This window comes from Rutidosis leptorrhynchoides, chromosome 1, assembly GCF_046630445.1.
Source record: "Rutidosis leptorrhynchoides isolate AG116_Rl617_1_P2 chromosome 1, CSIRO_AGI_Rlap_v1, whole genome shotgun sequence".
Classification (NCBI taxonomy): Eukaryota; Viridiplantae; Streptophyta; class Magnoliopsida; order Asterales; family Asteraceae; genus Rutidosis; species Rutidosis leptorrhynchoides.
Window position 1 is genome coordinate 42,344,253 of NC_092333.1, and position 2,861 is coordinate 42,347,113.

Here is a 2,861-nt window from a genome sequence, read left to right on the forward strand (position 1 = left end):
GGTTGCGATGCCGGAGTGGAAGGAGCATCGGATTTAGCACCAAATATGCTTTGGTGTGCACTTTCTTTACGAACAGCAGCATATGCTTTTTCGACAGTGGGTAATGGATCGATTCTAAGCATTTCTCTTTTGATATTGTCATGTTTGTGATCCAAGGCATTTAAGAATTGAAACAGTTTCTGTTAGGATCTAAGTTTGTTATAAGTGACAATATCAATTGAGAATTTCATTGGATTTGGGTCTCTTCTTTCAATTTCCCCCATACACCCTGTAAACTGATCCATAGGTCTTCGATTGACTTACCAGATTGCTTGATTTCATTTGCTCTGACATGGAAATCAAAAGTCTGCAACTTGTCTCTTCCAGAGCTGTATGTTGTTACCAGTGCATCCCATAGCATTTTTGCAGTTTGGAATTCAGTGAGATTGCTTGCTAAATTTGGTTCAATGTTCTGAATGAGCCAAGAGAACACAATCAGGTCTTCCTGCTCCCATTTTTCATATTTTTCATCTGTAGTTTCTGGTGGGTTGGTTGTTAGATGATTGAGGAGGGCCTTAGATTTTTCTTCAATGGCAACCTTAATCATCCTTGACCACGGGGCATAATTTGAACTATTCAGACTTAAACTTATTTTCAAAGTGTCTGAAAGTTTTGGTTGCTGGAACATGTTGGTTTTTAGAAAACTAGTCAATTGACTAGCCAAATCACTGGTTTTTTTATTGTTGGTTGATTGGTAGCTGCCGTCTTCATCAGACATGGTAGCTAATTTGAAACAGAAAAAAGGCAAATGATTGAAGCAGAAAGTGTAGTTTGATCAAGATCACTATACTAGCTCGGATTTCGTATTATAAAGTAAACAAAATTGTATTTAAACAATTGTATGAAGCTTTGTATTTGATTGTGTGTTTTGTTACAATGAGAATGCTAGCTATTTATACAAGGATTACAATTCTAATTATGGAGAGGAGCCTAAACAAATATGGTAGGTATTCAAAGTGAAGACCTAACCGTTGGAGCTTGCTACACCGCTATACAAATATTCTAATTAAGGAATGATGATGGTGAGCCATTATGATCCGATTTGCTTCATTCTAACAGTATGTGTTCATATATGTTACCTCGTATGTTATGGCACTCGCTTGCCTACAATGATAAAGGCATGGTAACGAAACAAATGTGCTAAAAGAAATAATGAAAAGTAAAGTGAGAAAGGGAGGGAAAAAAAGAAAAAAATAAAAGAAAGAATGAAAAGTAAAGTGAGAAAAAAAATGATAATAGTGGTCGACAACTGTTGATGAATAGTGGTCGATTAATAGGAAGACACCATTCAACTATGGTTATTAGTATATATAGTAATAGTAATATATATAGTAATGAGGGAAAAAATACTTAGCTATTCCTTTGGTCTATAATCTCTTTCGAACAAACTGTGCAACCCATCCCTGTTTCATGTATTTAAAAACAAATCTCTGGTTGAAAAAGTACCATTCTGGATAAGCCGATAGAAGTAAAGACGTACATTAACGCCCTATTCAATTATCCGATTCCTCTACAAAATATAGTTGAACAAAAGAAAGCGATTCAACAACAAGCACCGAAATGAGAGAATGACTTCATGGCTTGACTTTTTCACATGAAAACTTTATTAGTAGGTATTAGTCTTTGTTCTATTAGACAACAAAGATCACATTGTTTTCACTTCAATCAAACAATAGTTGCAGCCGTACATAATTCTTATGTTTCTCAGGATGATATGTAGTTGAGATTTGTCGTTTTTCCATGGTGGTAGCAATCACTTCAAGTAGTGAAAATAACAAAAGATACACTTTAAGTCATTGGGCTATTGAATAGAATCCAAATACACCTAAATGGATATCATATACTCATACTTTGTAGTCAGGATGGGATTGTACATCTAATTTTCTTATTTTCAGTATATACACATTCTCCACAATCACATGATGTTCCTATCGTGTTAAAAGTGTATATACTTCACTACTAAGTTGAGTAGTTGAAGGAACGTCAAAAACTTTTAGTATCTTTACAAACACTCCTTCAATGACCAAAGTAACTCATCAAAGTCATCATACTTATATATGTGTACATTTGCAAGAAATTCAAAACTAAGACAATGAATATATTAATATTCATAAGGTATTTCTATGATGTTATTATTACATTCCACTTTCACTTTCCACAAAAATATCATCCTTGTCTCTAAAATCTTGAAAAATACTCATATCTTTTAATATTACCTTCCTCTATTTAACATGTACGTCTCAAAAAAAAAAAAAAAACAATGGTTTCTTAGCTTTAAATGACATGTAACGTAGTTATATCTTCTAATTTAATAAAGTTAATGTTACTTTTTCTTTTATTAGTTAATCTCCATCTTCACTTCCTCTCCGGTATATAATCAACCCTTATAATTTAGCCATCCATTTAAAGCTTTTGAACTTATAGTGCTATAACCAAAAATTTACAATTAATATATAAAAAATGTCATTAAATAAATTTACAATTTTACTCTTGATTATAATTAAGCTATTATATTATATCTATATACTCATCCTGATGAACTTTTACTGTTCACATGGTTAGTATTGTCTTTTAATCACTTTTTCAAGGATAATTTAGTAATCACACATTACTTTCAATTTCAGTTGTTTTCCCAAACACCACCACCACCATACATCCTGGCACCTTTAACCACCACCCACAACCACCTTTAGCTACCATCTGCCACCTTTGGTCACTACCCACAACCACCTTCAGCCACCACCACCAACCAACTTCGACCACGACCACTGACTACCTCTACATCAGCCATCAACCACCATCCACCTCCACAATTTTAACTC

At 33.6% G+C, this 2,861-nt stretch overlaps 1 protein-coding gene across 1 annotated transcript; it reads right to left on the reverse strand.

Moving 5' to 3' along the window:
* Window positions 1-226: 226 nt before the first annotated feature.
* LOC139863484 (uncharacterized) lies at window positions 227-757 on the reverse strand. The gene has a single exon (XM_071852132.1). It carries the CDS (start codon window positions 755-757, stop codon window positions 227-229), a length of 531 nt encoding a protein of 176 aa, XP_071708233.1.
* Between the last annotated feature and the right edge of the window lie 2,104 nt (window positions 758-2,861).